This window comes from Larus michahellis, chromosome 7 (genome assembly GCF_964199755.1).
Source record: "Larus michahellis chromosome 7, bLarMic1.1, whole genome shotgun sequence".
Taxonomy (NCBI): Eukaryota; Metazoa; Chordata; class Aves; order Charadriiformes; family Laridae; genus Larus; species Larus michahellis.
The window spans coordinates 8,619,538-8,645,333 of record NC_133902.1 but is presented as its reverse complement, the minus strand read 5'-3'; the positions used below and the strand labels follow the sequence as shown (position 1 = coordinate 8,645,333).

Genomic DNA, 25,796 nt, shown 5'->3' with positions numbered 1-25,796 from the left:
ATTAACAATGATCCCCATAAGGGTCAGCACAGAATTTTTCCCAAGGCATGGCTGCTTCTCAGATTGCTCCAGCCACACCCCATATCCTTTTCCTCTTTCATACCAGTCTGCCGTGCAAAATCCCAAGCTCCTTAGAATAACTACAACTATTTCCCACAGTCTCCTCCGAGTGACTTGCCCAGAGCTGTCCTAAAAGCTACTGTCAAACAGGCCCCTACGCCCCAAAGGGCACTCCAGCGCCAGCAACAAGAAGGAGCCACGCTTTTCTACTGTGTATTCTCTACCCAAACCCTCAGAGATTCCTTGGGACACAGAAATCATTAACACACCGCACTTTCTTTAACGATGCCAAAAGCCCTGGGGGGAAATGTCTCAAGTGTTTCACAATAAAATGAAAACAAAAGTCTCCATTAATTCCAACTTTCTGCTACTGCAGCTAAGCAGTAACCTTGCCCGAACACAGATTTTAATTTCTCATTCTGGTTCAGCCTTGGCAGACAGCAGCTCCAACGCATTGCTGTAGCTGCTAGCTAATATGTTTGCTTACTGTCTAATGCTTTGTCATCAGCTAAGCATGTGCAGCATTTATCTAAAACTTTGTATAAAGCACAGCTTCACCTGTTTCCTCGTTTGAAGCTAGCAGTGTCTGGCTGCGTTAGGAGACAATCGAGAGCTTTGGCTGCGGGGCTGAGATGAGCCCGATGATCCCAGCGGAGAACAGGGCTGAGCAGTTGGAGCGGATGAAGGTGCTCCGGCGCAGCCTTTAAGCACCATGAGAGGAAAAAGGAGCAAAGAGCCATTCCTAAGCCCTTTGAAGAGGTGAATCAGACACCTAAGGCCCGGCCGAAGCAGAAGACACAGCAGGTCCTGCCACTAAGAGAGGAGTCTGCTCGCCACCTCGCTGGAGCCCTTGGGCAAAGCGCCGCGACCAGGCGGCGGCAACAGGGCAGGCAGCGCTGGCCAGGCCGCGGGGGGGACCCGGCAGGGCCGCGCCGCGCCAGCACGGGAGAAACCCTCCATTACAGCAGCAGCCGGCTGCTGGCGGAGGCCCAGCGTGTCGCCCGGCCAGGCGCGGGACCGCTCCCCGCCTAGGGATGAGGGACACCACAGGAGCCGGCCCAGCCGCCGCCAGGGCTGACCGGGCCTCGGCAGCGCCCCTTCTCTCCGCTCGCCTCACGCGGAGCAGGGCCCCCGCTGCGCCGAACCCCGGCGCGTTCCGGGCGAGGAAGTGAGGGAAAGGAGGAGGCGGAGACGGCGGGCCCAGCTCCCTCCCCGAGGCGTACCAACAAGACCGTCCGCGCAGCGCGGGGGCCGCGGGCCGCTCCCCTCAGGTAACGGCGGGGGGCAGCGCGCAGGCGCGGTGCCGGCGGGTCGCGGCTCTCGCGAGAGGGGCGTGGCGGGCGGGCGGGGCGGCGGCGGCCGCTGCATGTCCCGGCCCGGCCGGGCTGCACGTGGGCTCGGCGCGGGCGGGGGGCGGCGGGCGGCACCGGCACCGGCACCGCACCGGGACCTGCTCCGGGCACCGGCGCGGGGAGGGCGGCGCCGGCCGCACCTTCCGTAAGTACCGCGGCGGGCCGTCGGTCGGCCCTTCGGGTAGCGGCGGGGCCCGCCGCCGCGGGCTGTCAGCCGGCCAGCTTCCCTCGGTGCGGGGCCGGGTGGGGGGTGCCCCACCCGCAGGTCTTCCCCCTGCGGGCCGCCGCTCCTGAGGCTGTGGGTGCGGCGGGAGCGGCCCCGCACAGCCTGGCTGCGGCCAAGGTCAGTGCTCGGCCCCCGTCCCGCCCCGGAGGTCACCCCGGTCCGCGGCGGGGCCGTACCGTGCTGTCGGCCTGGCCCCGGTGCCGTGCGGGGCTGCCGCGGGCACGGCGGGGGCTGCGGGCCGTGCCGGTGGCCCGCTGGGAGCGGGGGGGACGGTTGCGGCCGCCCAGGGGCCCCGGTGGGCTGCGGCAGGCGGGGGTGCCGTGGCCGGGCGGGAGGGCTCCGGGGTCTCGGCGGAGTCAGCGGCGGTTCTGAGCGTTTTTTTGTGTGTCTTTTACTATTTACCGCCCGCTCGGAAATTGCGAAGTCGTTCAGGGGAGAAACAGCCGTGCCGGCCAAAGGAGTCGTGCGAGGTGGTATTAAACGTGATTCATTCCCGCTGCAGACCGTGCTGTAGCTGCTCCCAAGTGAAGGCGAGAGGTGACATAAGTGCTGCAGAGCGGGTATAAAGATTAAGGATGCCTCGTACTGTCTCTTGTAGGTCTGGTATGGCGAGGCTTGCTTATGTTATGGTAATAGCCGATAAAAACTGTTATTAGCAAACTTTTCATATGTTGCAGTGACTTCCACTTGTTTGTAAGCCAGCATGGAATATAATCAGGAGGAAAGGAATTAAATTATATTGCCACTGAGGGAGTAATGTTTCGGTAGCCTTGCTCTCTTGGAAGAATCCTTGTTGTTTGATTATTTCTTTTTTCTTCTTCTTCCCCCTCCTTGAAGCACATGCGATCTAAGTTACTCGCGTTCCAGAACTGGGCAACTTGATCTATGTCTGGTCAAGTTCTTTATCGCAGGCTAGTAAGCTATACCATGAAGCAGGGAACACAAAATGAATAGGCATCACCAGTAAGGGCATCATTTTCTTGAAAGTTATCTGTAATAGTAGGAAACAGCAACAAAAGCTGCATTTGACCTCAGTCCGTCTGTTATGGAGGAGTAAGGGGCTGCAGTAATTCTGCCTTTCTGTGTTTGCAGGGTCATGAGCTGCGGTGGCCGGGTCGGCGGTTGTGCTAGCACCTGCTGAGCGTTATCGGAGCCTCTGTGGACTTTGTCTCAGGTGAAAGGAAATTGCTTGTTGCCGGGGAAAGTAGTAGCAGGAGACGGTGACTTTACTTTTCTCCTGTTTGCTTTGTGCCTGTGAATGATCTACTGAGCTATAGCCCTGCGTGTGCGCAGTGTAGCCAAGGAGGAGCGCGCGGGAGTGTGGCATGGCTCCTCGGGGAGGTATGGCTTTTGCTTGGCTTTAGCACATGGACCAGAGCTGTCAGAGTGACTGAGCTGAGCCTGCTCCTCTGCCGGGGGTCACAGTGTGACCCAGTTCAAGTCACTTAACCTCCTCGCTCTTCAATGAACTTCCTGTGTAAAGGGTGAAATACTGTGTAGGGATGCTCTGAGCTGCTCTACCTGTTGTCTGGTAATCTCAACATTCCTGTGATTCTGCAAAAGTGCACCTTTACTGCGTGTATATTGATGGCACAGTTTAGTTCTTGATTACTTGGTTTGCTTGCATGTGCTGCCTAGTGCACTGAAGGAAATTACAACCGTTTAGTAAATTAAAAGGAGCGAGCAGCCTGTAGAACTTGAGCTGTACTTGAAGTTGCTAGAATCCACCTTCTTACTGCATCGCTTGCCATCCTGGTACCACTCCTCTGACAGTCCCTCAGCTTCTGTTTCAGTGTTTCCTTGAGCTCTTGAAGGACTATTAAACGCTCTCATGGGACACCGGTGCTGGGGGATTTAGGCAGGTGACTCACTGTGACTGTAACAGAGTCTTTTACAGCGGGGCTGCAGGTCGTTTGCCCTCAGACATATGCAGCAAATGGTGTTAGGTTTGGAGGGGCTGCAGGGATGGTGCTGCAGGAACCCAGTTGTGTGTGCTGGTAGCTGCTGCTTAGGTGTGCTCTCCTTAGTCGCACCGAGGTTAGATACCTGTCCTAGGAACCAGGTTCCTTCTCGAAGATCTCCGGAGATGCTTTGAGATGCTAACACTGAAAATCATCAAATGCTTAGAAAGCCTTGGCTTTAACCTAGACATTCCACAATGCCTGAAATTAGACAACAGGAATTCCCCTCGCCACCCAGGGTGCGAGAGGAAGGTTCCTGCAGTTCAGATCCACCACAGTACGTACGTTCCCGGTTCCTGCGGATTCTCTTGGGAGTTAACTGTGACAGGAGTTTGTCTGAGGATTGCAGCAAAAGCTGTTCAGGGCCAGAAGCAGCTCATTGCTACATTGAGATTCTTGTGTTCACTTTGAAAACATTGCAGGCTGACTTTAAGGGTATTTGAGAGCGAGTGTACTTTTGCTGTAGTAGAGTTATCTGAAGAGCATAATGCTTTAAAAGCACCATACCCCACTTATGTATGGCTTTCACCTTTCATGTACACTTAACTGATGTGAAAAAATTATTTAAGGTATTTCTAGTGTCCAGGGAGACTGTAATAAGATCAGGGCTGGTATCCCAGGTGCCCTTAGCAACATCTAGGAGTAATAAAAAAACATTAATTAAAACATTAATCACTTCTGATATTTTTAATGTTTCAGATCTAATGACTAGCCTTTTTAAAATCCTGATTTCTAACTACAGTGCTTCTGTGGAACTCTTAATGCAAATGGCTGGTTGAACTTCATGAAGTGATGATTAACTTCAGGCAGCCACTTTCAGATACTTGGAAGAAGCTGTTTTATTCAGCAGGCGCTTAATATTTCCTGGAAATTAAGGCTGTTGAGTTTGCTTCTCATGGGGATTGCTGAAGGTGATATGTTTGCATGTCACTCGCTGCTTTTGCAAATTACCTGTCTTCAGCTGTTTTACTCTTGGTTTGTTTTTTTTATCGTCCGCTACTGGATTCTGTTTAACTTTGCTGCTCCTGCATTTTGTACCCTGGCTGGAAGCTGACTCTGAATTTACGGGCCCTGTACATTACTGCTAGTGGAGTTGAATATTTCATAAAAGATCACTTAAAATCATTCTTCAGCAAACAAATCACTGCTTGCAGACCTGGAGAGGTCCTGATTGCCTTTGACCTCTGCTGCCACCTGGCAATGAGGATGAGAAACTCACCATGTGCTGTAGCTGATTTTGACTCCCTGCGTATAAATAGCAGCAGTTCCTGGCAAAAGCTCATGATCTGCATGTGTCTCTTGTATCGGGGCATTCGCTTTCCATCGGGATAAATCTGTGAATTGGAAACCTGAGGTCCCTGGAACCAAGGATGGGAGTGTGTATCCCCATGAATGTTAGTGCTGTGACCCTGCAGTTTCCCCTTCCTTAAAGACAAGCCTCTTTTGTTACGAGCTTGGACTTGTATTCCATTTCTTCTTGAAATGCAGGGTTAGGAAGATGTTTTTGGTGTTCAGGGGTGCAGGAAAGAAATTTGCACATTACTTTCCTAAAATATATTCCAAGTTGAATGGAGTATAGTGTTATGCTTTGCTGCCTGGTAAAGGGAATGGGCTCTCATCTTTCGAGTTGGAGTACCAATTTTCTATTCCTTGCGTTTCCTCCAATTTAATGTGACTGTAGAAAGGTCGCCTAATCAGTGTGTTGGCTTTGCTTATTTAAAAAAAAAAAAAGACTGCCAAAACTGAGGAAAGGAGGCAACCTGCAATCTTTGTGGAAGCCTTTCTGTGTAGGAGAACTAGTGTAATTTGGGCGAGGGCTTGCAGGTGCTGCTGTAATTCGGATCAAAGTGAAACATGTCTCTCTGATTAGGTCTCAAGTATGTTGTGCAACTTCTTGTAGCAAGATTGTTAATGCCTACAAGTTATCTTCCTGCTTGTTCAGTCTAAATGACTCTTAGTGAAACCTTTGCTGCTCCTTCCTAGCGTAGATAAATACAGAGTGCCTTCCTCACAAATGTTCTGTGTGCTTCTGTGGCTTATTCTCAGCAAGCCAAGCTCTGGGCACAGGGCTTCTGACTGAACAACAGGGCTTTTTGCTCTTCTGTTTAAGTCTAGTCCAGCTTTTGTTTTGAGAAGCTGATTATCAAGGTCTAAACCTCCAAGCGAGCAGGTCTCGATGCTGTTCTCCAGACACCTGTTTTGTCTCAGCACTGCCTCCCTTCTCGCTCTCTTACGGTGGTATCAGTGTGTTGTGATGTAAACCTCACCTCTCCCTCTCCTTGAAAAATTCAAGTCTGGTTTTTTTTGGTTTTTGTCTTGTGTGCAGAGTGTATTGGAAGCCTTTGGTTAGTTTAGTCTCTGCTGCTGGGTGTTGTGCATGCCTTTTTTGTGGAAATTGATACAGATGCCAGGCATTAGACTTAGCTGGTTGCTTTTAAATTTTAATGTGTAAGCTGCACCTGTAGTTGACACTGCACTGTTTCCCACAGCAAGGGCTGTATTTAGCTTTGTTGGTGTCGAAGCAAATGCAAAATGCTAAGTATTGGAAATAGTTTTTCTGAAATTCTGGAAAATAATTTGTTCTCTTCTCCTGCCTGGTTGAAAATGCGGAAAGAATGAAAGATTATAAAATCTGGATTTGGGGAATTTTTTTGTTAGTAGATTATAAAGGTAATAAAAACTGCTTTGCTGTATTGTGGAGGACTGATTCTCTTTAGTCTTCTACAAAAAGTGCTTTTAAAAGAGTTGGAACTGGACTGATAGGTGTGTTGAGGAGGCAGCTGTTCAGAAAGGATCCCGGCGACTGACGTCTTACCCTCTTGGCTGTAAGAAGTGGTGTTCATTGCCTGGTCAGGGATACCTGTGTGCAGCGTGGGTTAGCCTGCATCAGAGCACTTTCTCTGCAGTTCAAAGCCGGATGATAATAGAAAGGTCTTGAGGCCTCTGGCTTATGTGCTGAGCTCTTTTGGCTAGCCTGAAGAGGCAGAACACTTGGTCTGGCTCAGTTTCTGGAGTGAACTCCAAAACTGGCCAAAAAAAACCCCACCCTCCACCAAATTGTGAGGAACAGCCAAGAAAGATAAAGGGGGTAGTGGTAAAGTGGTGCAGAAGCGTTTTCTGAAGCTTGTTTCTGTATCTGAGAGACATTTCTGGCAAAGCAGTGAAAAATTGATCTTGCCTTCCTCTGTAATAGAGGATTCACAGGGAGACACTAGCTTGGTTGAGGAAACTATAAATAATGCAACAATTGGAGCAGGAAGGTAATAAGATATAAAGTGCAGCAAGGAGCTTGATCATCTGATAGGGTTAATGTTAATTACAAAGTGTAACCTGTGACTTGCAGAAGGGATCAGCTCAGGGCCTTGCATTAATCCATTAGGCTGCACAGGTGGCGAGGGCTGCTCAGTCCGTGTTTGCGTATGTATGAGCTGCTTGGTGATTTCCAAAACACCTCAAAAAAAAAACAAAACCCCAAACCAAAAAAAAACCTAATAAACAAACCCAAACAGACCTACAGTTTGGTTAGAGTGATACTTTTATTGTAAACCTCTGCCTTCGAGTGTGTAAATAGAAGCTGAGTCCTGCTTTGCCTGTAAGTGACACTGCTGGAGCTGTGGAGTTCTGCTGGGCTGCTCCTTGGCTCCCAAGAGGGAGAAAATTCACAGAAGCAGCAACTTTAAATGAAGAACTAATAAAGCCTTGGGCCATCAGGGTGGCAGCTTCAGCTGCAGAGGAGGGGAGTGAGCTGTTGTAGGAACATCAGTGCAGCTGATTACGCTGAAAGCAGTTTTTATCTTAGAGATAAAAGGCAGCCTGATGGTGGTGGTGTTTCTTGCTCCAGAGCTCTAGTTTAGCTCTACAACAACCAGCTTTTTCGGCCTTTTACTTCTGTCATAATATACCCCTCTGCAAACAGGACTTTGGTTCTTAACTATTTTAAGGATTGTGGAGCGGCTTCATTAGTAGTTTTCATTCACGGAGGAGCCTGTTTCTTGAGCTCTGTGGCCCGTGTTAACTGGGCTGTGGAAAGGTGGTATTGCTTAAGGGGTATCTCTTCACAGAGTCGTAGGGTTGGAAGGGACCTCTGGAGATCATCTAGTCCAACCCCCCTGCCAGAGCAGGGCTACCTAGAGCAAGACTCTTGCTGGTCTTGTCTTTCAGTACTGGTGTTTGAAGCAGAAATTGCTGCAGAACGCTTACCTTTAATTATTTCAGTATACAGAAATGTACTTGTTCACTTATTTTTAAAAGAAGTGACATCCAGTTTGACATCTTGCTTGCTTGGCTCCTGCCTGTCTTTAGATGTTTGTGGCTATTGAGTCCTGTTCCCTGAGCTCTCACCTGTGAGCGATGTTGGTTTTGATGGTGGTACACCGGGCTGGCCTGGGAGGAGAGTGTGGGAAAGGCTGCCAAGCCTTGTGGCTGATTGACAGCCTGGTGATCAGGAGTGCGTGATGCAAGGGCTTGCAGCCCGGTGGCACGGCAGGCCACTGATCTTGCAGGTCTGTCCTGTAAGGTCAGCCTCTGTGATGCTGACCTGTGTGGCCAGGAAACCTCTTTGCTCTCCAGTTTGAACTACATTCCAAAGGGGCTTTCCAGCATCACCTGGAAGAAGCAGGGAGGTGGTCCCTCCATTGTGGGCTGCCTGTCTCCTTTATCTTTGTATGAAAAACAAAGAAGCTGTGATTTAGATCTTGCAGTGCCACATGCTGATTCAGCTCTCAATGAAAATGTGCTGTATGCAAGGGCAGGTCAAGTCAGTCTTTCTATGTCTGTTCCTGTGCAGCAATTCCCCTTAGTTTAATCATAGAATGGTTTGGGTTGGAAGGGACCTTAAAGACCATCCAGTGCCACCCCCTGCCCTGGGGGTTGCACCAGCCCAGGTTGCTCCAAGCCCCGTCCAACCTGGCCTTGAACACCTCCAGGGATGGGGCAGCCACAGCTGCTCTGGGCAACCTGGGCCAGGGGCTCACCACCCTCACAGCAAAGAATTTCTTCCTAATATCTCAGCTAAATCTCCTCTCTTCCAGTTTAAACCTGTTCCCCCTCATCCTATTGCTCTGCTCCCCAATAAAGTCCCTCCCCAGCTTTCCTGGAGCCCCTTCAGATATCGGAAGGGGCTCCAAGGTCTCCCTGGAGCCTTCTCCAGGCAGAACCCCCCCAGCTCTCTCAGCCTGTCCTCACAGCAGAGGGGCTCCAGCCCTCCCAGCATCTCCGGGGCCTCCTCTGGCCATGCTCCAACAGCTCCGTGTCCTTCTGCTGTTGGTGCCCCAGAGCTGGAGGCAGCCCTGCAGGGGGGTCTCCCCAGAGCGGAGCAGAGAGTCACCTGCCTCGCCCTGCTGGGCACGCTGCTTTTGATGGTGGGGCCTCCAGTTCTTTAGGTTTTTGTCAACTCCTGTTCTTATGCCTCCTATAAGGCAGAGCATGTGCTACTGGTTATTTTTAGCATGGAAAATTTTAAGGATCCACGTGGTCCCATTTAGTTTTAACTGTGCCAGCCCTGTCCGGTTCTCTTTCACCCAGATAGTATTTATTTCCCGGGTGCTGTATTGCTAACTATAGGGTTTGCAGGGAGGCATCCTGGCCTTGCTGTTGAAGCTACATTTTCGTTTTAGCTGCCTGCTTGTTTGCTCTGTGATCCTTCAGGATGGTCTTTAATTCCAGCCTCAATTTCCACTACATGGGGTCTGGAAGCATGACCTCTCACGTGCTGGGGCAGGAGGGAAGCAGAGGACCAGTGGCACTGTCGGGTCTGTCCCTGCAGAGCCTGGGGGCTCAGTCACTTGGGAGTTGTCCTTTTCTCTCTTCTCGTAGGGAGTTGAAGCAGCTTGCCCCCAGAATAGACCTTTTTGTGCATTGAAAGCCCTGAAAATTAGAGCAAGTGCTCGCTGAACTCTCCTCTCGGACCTTGAGAATGAATTATCTGGCTTCTCTGTGAACCTCGTGCTGCAAACATTTCTAACCTTATAAGGATGTGTGTACTGAAGGGTTGTTTGTCCTGGCTACAGAAACAAGGTGGCTTAAAACTGCTCTCGGGCCCTAATGTGAACAAGTAGAGTAAGCTGACTGTCCTTGGGGTGGTTTTGGTTTTGTTGTGTTTTTTTTTTTTTTTTAAGATAGGCAAGTGTGTGCATTCATTCTTGTCCTCATCTCCCTGATCTTTACCAGGAGTTTTCCATAAATCAAGTCAGAATACATATTTGGAGAGCTGACTGACTCCTGCTCTCCCCTTGGTGTCTTAATCCCATCCTGACCTACAGTGGGGATTATTTAGCAAGTTGGAAAAGTCTCATGTCCTAGCAGCAGCTCTCCGGCCGTGCCTTGATGTAAGGTGTGACATTTAGACGGGATTCCTGACGTGCCTTGAGGAAGTGGAAGTGGCCGGCAGCGCGGGGCGAGCGCGTACAGTGTGAGGGCTCTGCGCTGGCTCGGCTCTATTTTTGGTGCGGGACTGCACGGGGCCCTGCGTGCTGGCGAAAGGCACCGGGGCATCCAGCGTGTCACACCCGTCCTGGCTTTTGCAAGCCGATCGTCTCCAGTCCAAAGCCCGTGGAGCTGCTGCGTGTCCCCAGCTGGCTCCTCCTGCCTGGAGAGTGCAAGGACTGCCGGGCCGCGCTCCCTGCAGTTTGGCAGGGTTTAAAGCCATGTGATTTGACAAGTTGCCATTTTCTGTTCTGCTGCTGGCAGGAAAATCCCAGGCTTTCTTCCCCCCATGTGTTCAAATGATCCCATTGCCCCTGCAGTCCCGAACTGGCTGTCAAATTGGCAATGGAGAGAGGGCTTTGCTGCTCTTAAACGTCTTGGAAAATGAACGCGGGCTTTAGGAGCTCTCCTGTGGAGGAAATGAGAGAGAAGTGTGTGCTGCATCTTACAACTGTTCAGTTAAGGGGGTTAAAAATGAGCCATCTTCTAGGCATCACATAAAAAGTGACATTGTGACCAGCATGTCAAAATCAGACCACCAAAGTCTTCCCATCACCTTTACATAAGATGTTTGTTGGTGTTGGCTGTCTCCAAGCCAGCCCGGTGCTTTAGGATGTCTGCTGGCATCTTGTGCAGAGCCACTGCCTTTTATCCCTTTCGAGCTGATGGAAGGATGTGGAATTCCCATTTAACACAGTCACTGATAGTATAATGCAGGTCTTGCTAAAACTAGTCAAATTAAAAACATGAAATTAAATCAGTTTCACAAGGAGCAGTCAGCTAATCCACCAGTCCTCACTGATCTAAATATCACAGAAGAGTGAAGATCTTTATCTTAAGTGATACTAATGTTTAAAATGATTCTTAGAACTGTTTTGTCTGCCCGGCTTTGGGACAGGCCTGTCCCTCCGTGGAGCGTCCCGCTCCTGTCTTCTGCGCGGCAGAATTGTGTGGGACTATTGTTTGTACAGTCGGTGCAACTTAATAGGGAATCGGATAATAATAGGGCTGTCTGTTTAATCAGGAAAGCTTGCTGGGAATGGACTATGTGAGCTACTTTAATTTGAGTTTGTGGTAGGCCTGTGAGACAGCTTGTAGGGTGGTTCTGCATTAATTATAACAACTTAAGCGGATGGCAGATGAGCATTCGCAGTGGCTCACAATGTGCCATTGTGCTGTAGAGCATAAATGTGAACCTTTTGTCTTAGGAATGTACAGAATTCACCCTTTCCATTTACCAAGTTCTAAAAACCAAACATGCAAATTATTGCATAGGTCTGTTTTTTTTAATTCCAAACCTCCGATGTTGCCATTAACCAAAAGTTCATCCTCAGCAGTGAGCTGTGTTACCTGACGTATAGAGCCAGCTGGAAGTAACTTTGATTTAGAAGGTATCAGATATGAATGTCCAATGAACACAGACTCAAGTTTTCTGGGTAGAACAACATAAATACCTCATTTGTGATATACTGGAGATGTTACTGGATTTTTTTAAATCATGTCTGCAGCAAACCTTTGGTTTGGGATTGAGCAAGAAACTTCCTAGTCCCTGTTTTTGCCATTCATTTAGTTACTTGCCTCAGTGGTTAGGACTCTGCGGGGAACAGCACAGAAGCAGGGCTGGCGTCTGAGCTGGCTTGGGTGAAGTTGTGTGTTTGCTCCTGCGGGATGGGAGGCTGTGGCTGGAGGAGGTGAGAAATCTAGGGTGAATATTAAATTATCTGAGGCTTGGGTGCTCAGTTGGAGCCCGAGGGAGGCATGTTTTTGTCCCTCAGCTAGAATGTAATCAACTCATCCTGGAAATCGAGGCCCCGAAGGAGGGTTGTGTTTGGGAGCCGTGGTCAGAACACTTGTTCTGATAAGAGAAGATTTTTTCCGGTTGAGACAGACTAAGCATAGTTGAGAGACTGACTTGATTGTCTTCTCTTGTCTAAGAAATATTATGCTCCTAAAGAGGAACTGGATAATACGCTCTTCCAGTGGGTGGTTCCCATTCCTAGGACTTTGCTATCTCCTGAAAACAATGTTTATTTTTGTTACTCATTGGCAAAAGTCTTGAGGTCTGTTTGGAGAAAAGTCTGCCCTGTGTAAGCATTGTCAGACACATGGTGCTTTGCTTTAATTCCTGCTCAGTGAAAACATAAACCGTAAGTGCTTTGCAGCCAGGCTGTTTTGGGGATGTGGGTAACTCTTTAGCTTTGTGTTCCACTGCGTGCCATTGTGCTGTAGAGCATAAAAGTGAGCCTTTTGTCTTAAGAATGTCCAGCCTTCACCCTTTCCATTTACCAAGTTCTAAAAGCCTGCGGGCTTTCCTGAAGGAAAAGGAAAGACATACCAGCCCTGCCTTGGATAGCCCAGGTGAGGTTTGTAAAGGGAGGAGCATGACTGGGACATGAGTCCCAGCAATGTCCAGGCACGGAAGGGTCCACACACTGTGTAGAGTAAGAGAGGCAGCTTTCAGCTCTAGAAAGTCAGAGGAGTAGCAGCTGTCAAGGTAGTAAATTTAAATGTAGAACAAACTTTGGAGCTGGGCTCCCAAGTAGTAGTGTCTCTATGGAGGCTGCTTTAGCTAGACAAATACCACTGTTATAAGGGTGTTATACACATTTCCCATCTTTGCTATTGCAAAACCTTTTAGAAGGACTTCTGGTTATTGGGAGACACTTGCTTCATCGGGCTGTAGTTGCTCTGTGTTTAGGAATTCCTACACGCCAAACCTGTGCTGTGCCCGCGCACTAGCCCCTGCAGGGCTGCGGGTGAGAACCTTTGCAAAGCGCTTCGCCTTCGGTGGGTTTTTACGTTTGAGAGAAGTGTGTGTTGTCGGCCTCTGAAACTCTCAGGAATGTGATGCTGCCTTTCACATGGAGAAATGCAGTGTGTCAAGTCTGTGTCTTGGAAGGCTTGTGGCACAGCTGTGTTGTGAACCCAGCCTGATGCTGGAGAAACTTGGGGTGCTGGATGCTGTCCTTGTGTGTAGCACTGACCCGCAAAGGTGAGGCAGGAGAAAGGAGGTGAAATTGATTTAAGTGTAAGGTGAGGTAAGGTGAAATTGGTGAGTATAACAGCAAGAAATGTCTAGATATCCCTAGTCTTAGGTAAGGATCTTGTTCTGTGGTTTTGCCAGTAAAGCAGATATGTGAATTTAAAGAGCTGCTGGAAGTCAAGCCTGGGATGGATGTTAAAATCCTTTCTAGGACCCTGTCTATTCAAGACAAAGAACAGAATTTCTATTCTGTTTGTGCTAATAGAAAGACCTCCAGGCATTTATGAAACTTTAGCCGCCTTGGTACCTTCCCTGTGACCTATTTTAACATGGCTTCTGTTTCTCTGTCTAGATACAATTGCTGAAGCTCTGCAAAATGGCTTTATGCTTCCGCAGTTTCACCCTATATGCCATACCTGGAGTACTGGCACTTGTTGGCTGCTGGTGGATCTATTCCCACAGAAAAAAGCATGCAAGCTATCACGACAAACAAGCAACAGCCATTGAAGAAGAGCAGCAGGAAGAAGTGCCAGAGAATGATTCAGCACCCAAAACAGAAGCATGTGTTCCTCGAAGATTGCCTTTCTCCTCGGAAGAGGAATGCCCAGAGAATGAAACCTCGACCTCCCTGCTGTCAGCAGGGTCGACGACGCCCTCTCTTCTGTGTCAGACTCACGGGAGGCCAGATCTCTCACAGGACCTTCCAGACCTGTCAGTAATGACAATTCAGCCCAGCACCCTTGAGGACGACAGTGAAAAACTAGAAACGATAGGATCTCAAGATGAAAGCGGTGTCCCTGCTTCTGTTCCTCTCCCCCTGCTCTCAAGGAGCACCGAGTGCCACAGCAGTGCTGCAGTGAGCCTTACACAGGGCTCAAGCGCCAGCGCAAACCAAGATCAGTGGCCATCAGCATCATTGACGCGTGAGTCTTTGGGAGTCACGGAGGAGATCAGCAATGCAGAGCAGTCAGATGATTCTTCATTTAAGCCCCCTAAGGAAAGCCAGATGCCAGAAATCGTGCTATCGGATGCTGGCCCTGTGACAGCCCCTTGCTTGGGATTGGAGAAGGAAGCCAATACCCCACAAGTCTCTCTCAATAATGAAGTTGAAGTTGTATCAAGTCACAAGGATTCTGCAGTGAACATGTTACCGAATAGTTTGGAGTCCGCCTGTGTGAAGCAGTCCAGGGAAGAAGAGATGTCCGAGTCAATTGCCAGTACTGTACTTGTGTGTCAGGAGAACGACACGCAGCCAAAAGGAGATGAATTGGAAAGAGAAAAGACTGGAGGAGTGAGTTTGGACAAGGAAGAAGTTGAGAAAATTGAGCAAGTAGCAATACAGATCATTTCCAAGGTCATTTTGGCAGCAACGGAGGAAGTGCTGTCCAGTTCTGCAAGTGATGTGTCCAGTTGGATCTGCCAGACCGCTGCCAGCCAAGTTGAGAGACCTCTAGAGACGGCAAGTGTTGTTTCCTCTGATCAGGTGCTTGCAGAGGAAGCTACAGGAGTGGACAAGAACATTGCTGTGGAGAGTGATGCTGCAGTACTGACATCCCTGCAGACAGAGGAAGGGGATCAGTGTGTGACAGGTTCTGGCTGTTTAACACACAACTGTTTATCCAGCCCTGTTCAGGGAGACACAAAAGACTGTCGGATGAAGAACCATGTGTGCAGTCAGTCCCAAGTAGCTGATAGGACTCCTGTGGAAAACCATGGAGAGTCACTGGAAAGGTCATCTTTGGTTACGGAGGACTCTGGGTGCAGCACATACGCATTTGAAGGTGGGACGAGTGTGGAGGACCCATTGCAGAACACAATGCTGTCTGTCACATCAGGCCAGCATTCGGACTCACTGAGCATATCTGCAACCCACGACACATCTGCTGAGCAGAGCTCAGTACCGAGTGAAAAACCTCCTACTCTGAAGCAACCTGAAGACAGCATAGTGCCATACAGTAATGGGATACTGAAAGAGGATGGAGATTTGCGTGACGAGTGTAGCAGGGCAGCAGGGATGGATGGAGAACACTCAGGAGGTAAGGGATTTGAAAATCCTTCTACAAAAACCTGAACAAGCATTTTATGTGCTGCAGAACATGTTTGGATAAATCCTCTTCATGTTTACCTTCCCCAGTAGATGAATATTTAGCCCTCACGTGCAGGTGGTAGGCATTTGCTCTCAGAATTCCCATCTCTGCAGGATCCAATGTTAGCTGGGTGATCTTCAGGGTATACTGCAAAGGGGTGAACAGGCTGGTCTCCTTCCAGCACAACGCTTACTGTCTGAAGCTAAGCATGTGCTCGAGTACCCCGGTGAAATGGACCGTGTCTGGAGGTAGGCCAGGCTGTTGAGCACCTTTCTGGTTTGAGACCTGCTAATACAAATGGGTTCTGCTTCAGTTCAGGCAGCCTCTGGTAAGCACTGGTTCTTACCTGTGTCTATGGGCTGCTGCTGAAAGGAAGCTGTAAGGCAAGTTTCTGAGGTGCTGCCAGATGAACCGGGGAAGTGCTCTGATGAATTGTGATAAAATCAGTTGGTTGCAGACCAATTATCCTGAAGCCGTTTTGCTTGGAAGGGTAGGTGCATGCCACGAAATCCCAACAGGGAGCAATGTTCATGGAGTCCCCCATCTGTCTCTGTGTTGCTTTTGCCTTCTAGATCTGGATGATGTGTGCCTGGCAGAACACAAAGCTGTCTGAGCAAATGTTAACCTCTGTGACCTTGGGGATGGAAGTTGAAGTCCTTTATAGGACCCTGTGGTGCCAACAGCCCTTAATGATAGGATGTCTTTTGTAATTGCTACAAAATAGTTGGAATGCTGCTCATTGCAAGACATGGGGATTGAGTTTGCCAGCAATTAAGGATTAAACCCACAAAATATTTTCATTAGTGGTAGTAACCATAGAAAGAAAATGGTTTTGCCTTGTTGTGAATGCTGGTGTGACAAGAAGGTACAAGAGTGTGGTGACAGGGGCTGAAAGCTCTGCATGGAGACAGCTGAAGGGTAGGGAGAGGGGATATAGCAGGTAAAGTTGATAAGGGGGCTATGTTAGATGAGAGGTCCTACAGCTGACCTTCACACCCAGGCTGTGAGACTGAAATCCTCATCTTCTCTAGGGAGCCTGTGGCAAAGAGCTGCACTGTTTGCCTTTGACTTTCTAGGCATCTCTGCTGTGTTACTAGTGAAGATGTGGCAAATGTGAAGCAGCTGTTGGGTTTATTTTTCTCTTTGGTCTTGCACTCAGTGGCCTGAATACTTGTAAGCAAGTGAGGTGCTTCATGCTTCTGCTTGTTAATCTGGAAGAGGGATCAACCTTGTGTTACACTGACTATCTGGGATCTGACCAGGAGGAAGCTGCTTGAGTTTGTCCCCTTCCCAAGTAGGCATATTCCCGGTATTGGCCGATAGCTTGGCAACAAAACATAGCTTGTCTCTGGCACCTTGTTTCTTCAAGCATATGACAAGTTGGGCAAGAGGTGATCCCCTACCACAACTAGTAGGGGGCACCCCTGGCACTGGACCTGCAACCCCTGTTGGGTCAGGGTCATAATGTCAGTGCAAAGAGTAGACGAATAGGTTGCGTGTCCGTCCCTGTATGCTGAACTCCCTGTGAAAAACCCTGTTTAAGCCATGGGGAAAATGCAAAATACCTTGCTGCAGCAGCAGCTCAGTGGTGATGTTGGCATAGCCCTCGTTCAGCTGGTGACTTTGATGTACAGTGTCGTGTCTGTGCTGCTGTGTAAGGTGTCACCATGTCTGAAGGACTCCTCCTGAACTCGGCCCTCCTTCTGTTGCATTCCCAGAGGTGTGCAGGTTTTTCTCTGGGAATAAAAGGAAGCTTTCAGTAGGCTGTGTTTGACGGAACTTCACCCTTTCTGAAATGCTGGAGAACCTGATACAGGAACATCCCAACTGAATGCGAAGGAAGAGCTCAATGTAACCTCTCTGAAATAATGTGTTTTCATGGCCTTGTGTCTGGTAGCTGGATTGTGTGGGTTGTCCGACTGCTGACACGTGTGCATGTCTTGTAGGTTCAGATGTAAATAACATGGATTTTGTGGACAGTGGCTGTGCCCTGAGGAAGACAGTGACTCGCCAGAACTCTAAGCTAGGAGGAGAATCCAGCAAGTCTGACTTCATTATCTGGGAAATAGAGGTCCCAAAGGTAACCAGCCGCTGGGCTGCTCGCGCATCCTGCCCTGCCCTGCATAGCCATCTTCTGGTGCTTCCAGTCAGGTACTGGCTCAGTGCCATCCCAGGGAGATCAACAGCAAATCGAGGAGGATTTAAGCATTTAGCTCCCATTGGGACTCCACAGGAGTGAAGAGCCAGTACACAACTGTAAACAGGAGGCATGTCAGGGCTACGTCCAGGGTAACGTTTGTTGTTGACCTCACTATTCCTTGTTATCTTCTGCCCCAATCTGTTAGTCTGATGCTTTGAAAGCACTCAGAAGGCTTTGAGGGTACACAGTTATTAAGAGCAGGTGATGAATTATTATTTTTTTTTCTTTCCACTCTGTAGGAGGGTTACATTTCAACTGCCGGTCCAAACCCTTCCTCACAAGCTGAGTGCTCATCTGAGCTATTCTGTGGAGCTGCTGTGTCTCTGTCTTTTTATAGTGAGCTTTCTTTTGGGTTGAGAGAGAGATCGTGGTTTTTAGGACCATGTTCATACCTTCTGCCCTGCTTTGTACATACAAAATCACCTGTGGCTGCCCCGCATAGCATTGCTCTTGCAGTTCTGCCTCTCAGTAGACCTGCATACTGTAGTGGACCTGCCAGTGATGTGAGACAGCAGCCCCAGCAGGACGAGCGTGCTGCCCTGGCTGCTTGGGTGCTGCGAGCCCAACGAAGACGTGTAACGTGCATTTTAATGGATCAGTAAAACACAGGCTACAGAAGCAGTTCTACAGCAGAAAAATACATTTCAGTGGTTAGCGAAGACAGGCTGTCACTTTTCTTAAAGCAGTTAACTTTATGTTGTACAGGATTATCCGTACTGACTCGGGCCCGCACGTCTGTTCTGCTGTCTGGTCTCTGACAGTGAGCGGTGGCAGGTGCCAGTGGAGGTGCCAGGGCTTGCACAGACATCTCTCCGTCACCCTGCACAGCTCTCCAGGGGCTCTGTAGCCTAACGGCAGTGGTAGCCTGCTTTACTCTCCTGTGATTTTTGTCTACTCCCTTTCTAACCTAATTAGCTTGTTTAAAAATTGCTAAAACTTAGTATTTCGTATTTGAATGAAAAATGCATGTAATATGCTTTTACAAAAAAAAAAAGTAGTGGGAGATCGGGAGAGGATGTGACTTTACTTGACTGTAGGAAGACAGTAGCCTTTAGCAGGCCTGGTTTTGTCCCATTGTGTCTGTGTCATTCTAAAAGAGATGGAGGAAGAGTGGAGAACTTGCACTGGTCCAGGATTGCCTTATGTTTGTCCTGCCTGACCCTACACTACGGGAACTGGGAATATGGGTGAAATAAGCCACAGGGTACACTGTTGTTTGATCCACATTTCTGTTCCTGACTGTTGCTTTCTTATCCCTTTCATAAAGGAATTAGTTGGCCGTTTGATCGGCAAGCAAGGAAGATTTATGAGCTTCTTGAGGCAAGCGTCTGGTGCCAAAATTTATGTCTCAACACTACCTTATTTCCGTGACTCCCAAGTCTGTCACATCGAAGGTAAGTGGAATGTCTCTTTATTCATGGTCTAACACGTAGCTTGGGGGCCTTAATTAGATGGGCAGGGAATTTAAACAGATTTAGTGTTTTTGCGAGTCCAGTGCTTTACAAAACTTTTCTGCTCAGTGCTGTTACAGTAGGGGTATATGCCAAGTCACCTGTGCCTTGGTATGTGAATCCTCTATTCTAGAGGTGAGGATGCATTTTAACACCTTTGGCTGCTGTAGATTAACCAACACCTTCTGCAGGATCACTTTGGGCTTGAAGGAGAAGCTATGGGATGGGTATCAGCAAATGCAGTCTTGACTGTGAAGGATGTTAGATTAATTGTGGCCAAAAAATATCTGCCAGTGAATTGGGTTCATACTGGAGGCTAAAGCTGTTGAAACTGGGACCTGGTGGTCCGAGTTACTCGCGTTGGTCTGATATCAGGTTACATGGCCAATTTATTAAAACTTAAATTGTTGATGTAGTGCAGAAGGCTTCTGGTAGCTATATGGCTTCATGCGGCAGCGGTGGGGGTGTCCTCAGCATATCTGTGCTACAGACTTTCTGCGGTATTTTTGTCTTTCAGGCTCCTCACAACAAGTAGAAAAAGTACTGAGCCTGATTGGCAAGAAGTTCAAAGAGCTGTGTCTCACCAACATCTACGCTCTACCTCCACCAACACCATTGACACTTCATTCCCTCCTTATGACTGCCTGGGTAAGTCCCAGCTTGCTGGCCATGCTGGTGCGGGGTGGGAGGCTGTTGCTGGCCACCCCCATGGTAGTGTGGAACCATTTAGGTTGGAAAAGACCTTTGGGATCATCGAGTCCGACCACTTAACCTAACACTGCCAAGTCCCCTGCTAAACCATGTCCCTAAACGCCACGTCTACCTGTCTTTTAAATACCTCCAGGGATACCCTGGGCAGCCTGTTCCAGTGCTTGATAACCCTTTTGGTGAAAAAATTTTTTGTAATATCCAATCTAAACTTTTCCTGGTGCAACTTGAGGCTGTTTCCTCTTGTCTAATCACTTGTTACTTGGGAGGAGAGCCCGACCCACGTTTCTTTGCTTACACTGGGCATCTAGGGTCTATAAAGCAATTGTGCACATAACTGTCTCCATGGATGTGAAGACAGGCTTTGTTCTGAAGAAGTGAATTTATGCTGGGAAATTGAAGGCGGTTTAGATGTATTCTGAGCACAGTAATGCTCGGAAGCTGCCCAACACAACGGCTCTCTAGCAGCCAGGGCAAATTACTTTGAAAATTATGCCTCTGGGATAAATCTTGGACAATACTTGCAAAGACTGCCTTGATGTTTGAAAACCACTGTGGGCAGGGAATCCTTGCAAGTTGCACTGAGGTGATAGTGCAGCATGACTTGACCCATATAATTTCCGACTCTGCTCACTGATCTCTTGGGTAAGTCAGTCTTACAGCTGCTTTGTGCCGATAGTCTTTTTGTGTACAACACGGGCCCCATCCCAAGTCTGATTTCCTTTGGAACAATGTGGAGTAACAGTACGTAGCTTTCTGCTCCTGATCTAAAGCAGCCTTTGGAAGCGAAATACCAGAGTGCCAAGGGTTTTCCACCCATGGCTGTAAGCCTCAGGAGTTGCTGGTGGAGCATGGAGTTGCTGTGAATGAAGCTTGTGTTCCAGTGAGCACTAATGAGAATTTCTTTCCTCCACGTGACAGCTGTTTCTCCCAGATGGAGTCACTGTAGAGGTGGTCGTGGCGAACCAGGTCGATGCAGGGCACATGTTTCTACAGCAGCATACACACCCCACTTTCCATGTCCTGCGTAGCCTCGACCAGCAGATGTATGCCTGCTATTCTCAACCTGAAATTCCAACCCTGCCAACTCCAGTGGAAGGCAAGTAACTTGGTTGCTCACAAATTGTCATGCAAAAGCCTGATGCCCCTGAGTTAGGCTTGGGAAGTTTCCCAGTGGATGAGAATTTGATAGTTCACTTGTCATTTTGTCTTTTTTTAAGCTGCTACTGGAGTACAGATGTTGCTCTACTCTTCCTTACCCCACTCATCCCTGGAGTTACCTCCCCAGCCACTTAGTTGCATGTTGGAATTCAGAATGAGATGAAGTCTGTCACAGGTTATTTCTGATCAACTTGGCATCTGGTGTATTTTTGCTGACAAAGTGTGCAACTGCCCACAAATCTTCATAGTGTCAGTGTCTGCACATGGTGTAAAGTGGAGGGGGCATCACGTGGAAAGGGGGTATTAGCGTTTACTCTCCTTTTTAGAGACAGACCTTGCTGCTAGTGACCAAAGGCTGGAAGGGAAGGGGATACCCAGGTAGAACAGCAGGGTAATGGCAGACAGACTTGAGAGTAAAACCCACCTCTCCTGTGTCCCAGCTGCAGGCCTGGTCTGATGGGGGTGTGGGCCATGTTGAAAGAAGATGGAAGTGGCGTAAGAAATGCTGTTGATTCTCAGCAGATAGCTGTGCAGCACTACTCATGCCTGCAGTGCTGACTTCTGGAAATCCACTTAAACCGAGCCTTTCGTCTCTGTACTCTTATGTTTTGCAGTTGGTATTATCTGTGCGGCTCCAGGCCTGGATGGGGCATGGTTACGGGCTCAAGTTATTAGCTACTTTGAAGAGACTGGTGAAGTGGAGCTCAGATACGTGGACTATGGAGGATATGACAAAGTGAAGATTGACACGCTCAGACAAATCAGGTCTCTAGCTCCTCTTCCTTGGCCTGAGGCCATACCTGGCTTGAATCTTCATCATAGGCATCCATATCGTTTGAATTGCTTATAGGTTTTTCCACAGCTGAAGTGGGAAATGGTAGAAAGATTTGTCTCAGCAGTGGGTTTGGATTTCTTGGGAGCACAGCAAGCTCTTGCAAGGCTTTTTTTGAAGGGGAGGGGAGATGAAATTGTAACTTCTACCACTTCAGCGTGGAAGCTGAGCAAAAGGATGCCTTCAGGAAGCCACAAAGTGTAGTTAATTCGGCTAGGAACAGGATTCAGATTCTCTATGCCCCAGCCCCATTGACTGAAAGAGCCATATTGGATGAGGGTTTTCCTACACAAGCCCATTAAATACTTGATTGTGCCCCAGAGGTGGGAGAAAAGCAGTACAGCCTCCATTATGGACATGGTTTTTGCTTGGAGCCCAGTCCAACTTGGCTGGGTAATCAGGCAATTTGTTGTCTGATTGCTGGGAGAACAGTCTCTTTTTTTTTTGACTGTCATCAATTTTAAACTGAATTCCTGTTAGAGTAATTGATTAATCAATGTCACCTTGAAGAGTACAGAAGTAACTTAAAGCCATGTTCTTATTCCAATTTATTCTCTTTTCTTTAAGGTCTGATTTTTTATCACTACCTTTCCAAGGAGCAGAAGTTTTACTAGACAACGTGGTGCCACTTCCAGGTAATGGAGCTCTCGAGACGTACCGTTGGCACTCCTCCTGCAGGTTTAAATGGATGCCAGCTGTGTACAAGCAGTGATTCTGTCTAAACCTTCTCCTTCCTTTTGCAAGCGCAGCCTCTGATGTGACTAGAGCAAGGACTGGAAAAACTGTATTTTATTTTTCTAAATGTGCTAGTATGGCGTAACCTGTCAGGCTCCAGGGGAAAGATGATAAATGTCCAGGCGTTTTCCTGCATGGAGCAGAGAATGAATTACTCTCCCAAACAGCAAGTTGGCAGGACTGGCAGGGTATAGGTGAAGTGGCTGTAACTACTCTGCCTTCTGCTGTCAGAGAGTAGCTGTAAATGCAAACTTAGTTTTTAATCTGCTAGACATATATCTGACACTTTCTTACCGAAATGACTGATATGTGGAGTCCTGTGTTCAAAAGACTACCCTCCAAGCACTGGAAGAATGTCAGTCACTGCCTAGAGTGCTTTCTGGTTTGCTTTTTTCTTTTTTTTTTTTTTTTCTTTTCTCCTGGGGTTAGAGCTCCCTGCTGTATTGGAGTCTAAGAAGCTGGCCTTCTGGGTGCGGAGGGGGTGGCGGTAGGAGCGAGGGGTCAGGTCTGGCCATGGGGGTTTGTGGCTGGCAGGGCTCCAGGAGGCACGGGCCCTGCCAAGGCTGTAGACGGATGGCAAGGTTTAAGCTGCACCTAGCAGAAGTCAGTGTTTTGCGCATTCCCTGAGGTAATCGACCTCCTGCAGTATTTGTGGGGTTGTTAGGAGTTCACTTGCTGCTGGAGATGGTCTCAGGGTGGGGAGCACAAAGGAGAAACTTTTATTTTGCAGCAATTTTGTAGGAAATAAGCAGCTTTCCTCCAAAATGAACACACTTATGTCCGGTCTACGGTGTAGACTGTATTGCCTGGGACACGAGGGTTTCCTGCTGCATTACGGTGTGGAGTTAGCAGCGGTACCCATGGGAGCTGCGCAGGCTGCGAGAGCTGAGCTGCCTCCCAAAGCGTGTGTTTGGCGCCGCTGAGGTGCCGGCAGCCGGCACTGTAAATGCTTTTGAGTTCCCATTTGCAGTACTGCGCCGTGCACTGCACGTCCTGAGGCCCCTGAGCTTAGTTTGTTAAGGATCAAAATACTAATGGCAGCTCAAAGGTACTGCAGAAGTAGACTTTTCTGTCTTTAAAGCCTCCTAATTCATCAGCCACTTACGTTCACATTAACTTAGCTAGTGGCTTTAGAAAGCACTTCATCCTTTCCCTTCAGCAGCACAGCAGGCATAATACTTGTGTGATCTCCAGCTTAATAGACTGGTTTCAGCAAATGCCTACAGCAACAGCAGGTGAGGATTCTCTGGCCTAACTTATGTAGAGGTCAGACGAGATTAGCTTAATAGTCCCTTCCGGCCTTTTAAAGCCTGTGAATATCTCATTTGTTTTCTCCTGCTCTTTTCTTTCCAAAGATGAGGATCACTTTTCATCCGAAGCTGACGCCGCCGTTAGTGAGATGACCAGAGGCGCAGTCCTAGTGGCGCAGGTACACGAGAGCTGTCTGGAAAAGCATTGTTGCTGGTCTGAGCGCTGCTGTTTCCTTCTCTGCCCCCGGCATCTGTGTGTGCTAAAACCAAATACAAAGCCAGAGCCTGTAGCCCGGCTGCTGGGCAGGGTTCTTCTTGGGAAATCTTCGTGCCCAGAACTTCCTTGCGTAGCATCAGCACTGCTCCGGGACTGCGTGGTTGGGTTGACCGTTCCCTCTTGTCACTGCTGTGGGCCCGAAGGAAGGGCACCTGGATGGGTTTACAGAGCACACAGGGGCCTGTTGTCCAGCGGACCAAGTATTCAACTGGGTCTGCGCTGCTTTGCCAGTCCTTGCGGCGCTGACATGGGGATCTGGCCCCTGGCTGGCCAGAGGGAGAAGGAGGACTTCTGGTAGCATCCAGGGGCTTCTGTGTGCAGTGCTGACCTCGTCAAAGAGGCACTCGCCTCTTTTGAAGTGCTTCTCGTAGTGGCTGTAGCTATCCACATAAGTTAATTGGGCCAAATGGGACGCTGATAGCGTTTGTGTTGCTGGATCTCGCAGCTCCCTTTGCTTAACGCAGTGCCCAGATGCATCGCTGATTCTAGCAAGGGCATGGATTTGAGTGAGGAGAGCAAACCTGCCAGCAGGGTGTCCCAGCCGCCTGCTGGCAGCAGGTACACTCCTCTGGCCTGCGCAGAAGTACGGAGTATCTGATACGCAGTGAATGACGCTCGCCTTGCATCCTCCGTGGCTCAGGCCAGAACTGCTGCACATCGATGTTTTTCTGTCTTTCCAGGTCACAAATTACGATAGTGCCACAGGTCTGCCACTGATACAGCTGTGGAACTTGATGGGAGATGAGGTGTGTATGTTGACATGTCTATTTTTTCAACGCTGTTAGAGTTTATGTAGACTTTTTTATTGTTGATTAGGAACTTGCTGATGTGTCTCACTAGTGGTTTTTTCACCTGTCTACTTTTTTTTTTTTCCCCACCTCCTCTAGGTCCTGTCAATAAACAGAACTCTGGTGGAAAGGGGATTTGCTCAGTGGCTTGACTACTAGCAATGTCCTAGATGCCTCGACAACTCTTTCTGCAGAGAAAAACAAAAGTTTTGCACTGTTACAATTCGGTTTGGCAACCTCTCATGAGAAGACCTGTTTACACCAGTGTGCGGAGTTTTGTGGTCCATTGAAACCCCTTTTGCTCAACTGTTACCATTTCACTAGAAACACATACCTCATCTCTGTGAAAGGCGGGGTGTTAAAAGCCATAATGACAGATACTGTAGCTTTAAAGCAAAAAAAAATCCTCCCTGGCCTCTGCTCAAAAGTTGAATGGAAAAAAAAATACAAACTTAAAACCTTGGGGCTTGCTTGAAGCTAGCAAATGCCCCTGAAACATTAACTGTGGTTGCATTTTTGTTCAAGATGTACAACGTCCTATGAACTTAGCGTCTGCTTTTCCTAGAAGTTATATTGGTTGTCCTTTTTTAACAGGCTCTGCCTATGAAATTAATGAATGTTATTAAGGAATTTAATGTTCAGTTATGGATTTTTTTCTTTATTGTGCCACTAACCTGCACAAACAACGTTCATCTTGTGTCTTCCTTATGCCAGGAGGTAGATGAATTGCATTCGTTGCACTTACTGTGGCACATGTCTCACTGCAGTCATGGTTTTTAGGCTTGATATGCTTAAGGAAGAAAGAAAGCTGCTCCGTGCAGATGCTTGAAGTGCAGGATATGTTACCACTACAATTTTTGCTCTGAAATGTCATGTATTTAAAGAAAAGAACTGATTGCCAAGCCCAATTGTAGTTTATATTTTTCTAGCTGTGCAAGTCTGTAAATATATATAAAAAAAAAACATTGTAATATTTTGTACAAGAAAATCACTGGAAACAAAGGGAACTTTACAGAAACTTTTTCACACCAAAATGTCCTATATAGGTAGAACTGGTTTGGAGTGCATTAGGGTAGCTGACGTATTTGGAGCATCTGAATGTTGGGAGTGTTTCAGCTCTGCTGTATACAGGATTAGCATTCCCTTAGATTGCTGTCTGGTTTGAATTGTGATCACTGCATTCTTTGCTATGTCGCTGTACAGATCTGTTTAAAAAAAAAAAAGTAACAACTTGGCATTAATATTGCAGTGGTGTTCTCTCTCAATTTTTTTTCGCTCCTTTTTAGATTTCTATCACATATT

The 25,796-nt window shown here is 48.3% G+C and overlaps 1 protein-coding gene across 2 annotated transcripts; it reads left to right on the top strand.

Annotated features, from left to right (window-relative positions):
• The first annotated feature begins 1,406 nt into the window (after positions 1-1,406).
• AKAP1 (A-kinase anchoring protein 1) lies at positions 1,407-25,735 on the top strand. Of its 2 annotated transcripts, XM_074593912.1 has the most exons (12): positions 1,407-1,557; positions 2,731-2,812; positions 13,358-15,041; positions 17,039-17,172; positions 18,560-18,686; positions 19,261-19,391; positions 20,373-20,550; positions 21,227-21,377; positions 22,012-22,079; positions 23,535-23,608; positions 24,387-24,452; positions 24,594-25,735. In XM_074593912.1, exons 3-12 carry the CDS (start codon positions 13,382-13,384, stop codon positions 24,651-24,653), a joined length of 2,649 nt encoding a protein of 882 aa, XP_074450013.1. In that variant the 5' UTR covers positions 1,407-1,557; positions 2,731-2,812; positions 13,358-13,381; the 3' UTR covers positions 24,654-25,735. The 2 variants fall into 2 exon arrangements, with proteins under 2 accessions (XP_074450013.1, XP_074450014.1); XM_074593913.1 differs by lacking the exon at positions 2,731-2,812 and having other exon boundaries at positions 1,416-1,557.
• The last annotated feature ends 61 nt before the right edge of the window (positions 25,736-25,796 follow it).

Coding starts and splice junctions, on each gene's coding strand:
- AKAP1 (XM_074593912.1), top strand. CDS start 13,382: ATGGCTTTATGCTTCCGCAGTTTCACCCTATATGCCATACCTGGAGTA. Junction 17,173..18,559: donor GGGAAATAGAGGTCCCAAAG/GTAACCAGCCGC, acceptor CCTTTCATAAAG/GAATTAGTTGGCCGTTTGAT. Junction 18,687..19,260: donor CCAAGTCTGTCACATCGAAG/GTAAGTGGAATG, acceptor TTTGTCTTTCAG/GCTCCTCACAACAAGTAGAA.